This window comes from Dendroctonus ponderosae, unplaced genomic scaffold (assembly GCF_020466585.1).
Source record: "Dendroctonus ponderosae isolate FM_Combo_2020 unplaced genomic scaffold, Dpon_F_20191213v2 Dpon_F_20191213_7, whole genome shotgun sequence".
Taxonomy (NCBI): Eukaryota; Metazoa; Arthropoda; class Insecta; order Coleoptera; family Curculionidae; genus Dendroctonus; species Dendroctonus ponderosae.
Window position 1 is genome coordinate 3,260,280 of NW_026018916.1, and position 2,445 is coordinate 3,262,724.

The following is a 2,445-nucleotide window of genomic DNA, read 5'->3' on the forward strand; positions in this document are numbered from 1 at the left end:
CCGTCCCGTTTTTGCTCATATCTCGGAGGCAAAATGAGCAAGAACGCTGATTTGTACATCATTCTAGAGAGAAATAAATGGCCTTTTTAGAAAGTGAACCATGGATGGGGAAATGTTGGCAGGTTTCTCAAAAAATGCTTGAATTCAAGAAGTTTTAGATTTGCGTGGTTTTTTTTTTTAGTTGCAAAATCCACTTGAACATGACGCTGCTTTTTTCGAGGTTTCTCAAGAACCATTCGAGCCACAGAATTCGTTTTGGCATCGTTGGATAGAGAATTGAAAAGTCGATTCTGATTTTCTAAACGCAAATAAAAAATTCAAGTTTTTTCGCAAATGCACACTTTTCTGAAAAGTCATAATCCGAACCAGCTCAAGCTGAGTTGAAAATTATAGCCTTCATAGAAAACAGTCGAGGCCAACAGTGCTGAAAATTTCGTTAAAATCGCGTTGAAATCTAAAAATTTCTGACTTCGTCGACTAAAAAAATGCACGGTTTTTCGCAAATGCACACTCGTGCCCAAAAATCCATAACTTCTGAACGAGCACATCGATTGAGTTGAAATTTGCCAGTGCTGATGAAGAAGTTTGAGACCCAAAATACCTGATGATTAAGTTTAAATCACATGGAAATTTGATTTGTTCTCATATGGTAAACACAAGTGAAACAATAGACACGTTTTTGCAAATGCACGCAGTGTGCATTTGCAAAAACGTGTCTATCTTCTATCTATCATCTTCCGAAAAATTGATAACTTCGGAAGGAACGAAGGGTAAAAATTCTACATTTTACTGCTTACAGAAAATAGTCGACTACAAAAGTCCTGAAAATTTCATTTAAGTCCAGCTGAACCTTGAATTTTGCTGATTTTGTAAACGCAACAGAAATCAAAGCGCTCTAAGAAATCGGAATTTATCCAGTTCCAAACAAGTTTAAAAACTTTAAGCCGTTCATTCGCATAACCCGATCAGCATAACTTTCCAGTCAACGTCCCATCTGAGCACCGCTGGAATCCATTAATCCGTAAAATTTATAGACAAACGATTTATCTCTTGCACCGAACACCATCCCAAGTTAAACGCGTATAAATTCGCAAATTGTATTAGGAAAATTCAACAAAGAAACATCACGTACTGGCTTATCATCAGTTGCATCCAAACCCTCCGCTGTAAGACAGGGGGGTGTTCTGTTGACTCACTTTCATTTTATATTTGAACACAGGATATGTAAATAACCGGGGGCCGAATGAACTGGGGTATGAGTCAACAAGTTCAAGGGTAGATTGAAATAAGGGTCACATATCGTGTGCAAACACTAAGTGGAGGAATGATAGTGAATTTTTCAAATTCCAGGTCCGGCCTCACCGTGTTAACGGAACAATCGTCGCGAAGGGGTGGGTCCTCCCGTGACTCGCCCCCTCCTCCTCCAGCACCAAGAGGTTCCTCCAAGTCCCAACGCAATGGAGGTGTAGCACCTGGTAATACTCACGAAATATTTACAGTGTTTGAGGACTTAAGGAGGTATTTGTTGGGCAGGATCGGATTCCAAACACTCAAGCGCCAACGGCCACCATTGGAAGAGATACGGAGATTCTCCAGGAGTGGGCAGTCCGCCTCCACCAGCACCAGGAAGCCCCACATCCAACCGCAGGGAGAAGAGCGAGCGAAGAAGCAGCCCGCATGGCAAAGAAAAATCCGGCAGCAGCAAGGGAGTTCGTGGAGTGCCGCAGAGCTTCGGGTAAGCATACTGATGCAATTTCCGGATGAAATTGGTAAGCCATTTGATTGCAGCTACGTGAAGCGCAATGCTACGAACAACGGCAACGGAACCCCCAATGGGACTGGGCCTCCTGTTCAAGGTAAGAAGGAGAAAATAGCTCAATCAATAAGCGCAACTCGTCATCACGTCAATCAACAGTAACTGACCCATTTCCATTATGGGTTACCAGTCGATAATTTATCGGTTGGAGTCGCGCAAAGGTGGGCGATTATTGTCGCTTTTTCCATTCGGTGAGCTGACAAAAGGCCCTTCTTTACCCGGCAAAATATGCAAGGGTGATTCAAACTTATCCTCACTATTCTAAGAGGCTTTTGTATTGTACAGGGTGTTACAAACTGCAGGTGCTTGTAGCCTCGTAGCCCTTAAGTATTATAAGAAAATTGAACCGTCCATTGCAAAGCAAGGCTGAAAGACTCTTGCATGTCTTGAATCACCAAGACCCAGCAGGTTATGGAGAAAAAATACAGTCTTCTGTTATCTATGAAATTAGAAAAATGATCGTCGTTTTGTGCAAGGGTGGCGCAAGATTATTGCAAAGAACGCTCGTTTTTACATCATTCCAGAGATAACTTTATGGCCTTTATTCGAAGTTTCTCAAGAACCATTCGAGCCAGAGAATTCGTTTTGGCATCGTTGGATAGAGAATTGAAAAGTCGATTCAGTCGTAA

At 42.0% G+C, this 2,445-nt stretch overlaps 1 protein-coding gene across 2 annotated transcripts in view; it reads left to right on the forward strand.

The window, feature by feature from the left end:
* LOC109546206 (protein sickie) overlaps positions 1 to 2,445 on the forward strand; it is a 65,749-nt gene that overhangs the window by 34,163 nt on the left and 29,141 nt on the right. For both annotated transcript variants that reach the window (XM_048668051.1, XM_048668052.1), the window contains exons 9-11: positions 1,351 to 1,475; positions 1,534 to 1,735; positions 1,789 to 1,856. In XM_048668051.1, coding sequence (XP_048524008.1) covers positions 1,351 to 1,475; positions 1,534 to 1,735; positions 1,789 to 1,856 — 395 coding nt within the window. The remainder of the gene's footprint in view (positions 1 to 1,350; positions 1,476 to 1,533; positions 1,736 to 1,788; positions 1,857 to 2,445) is intronic.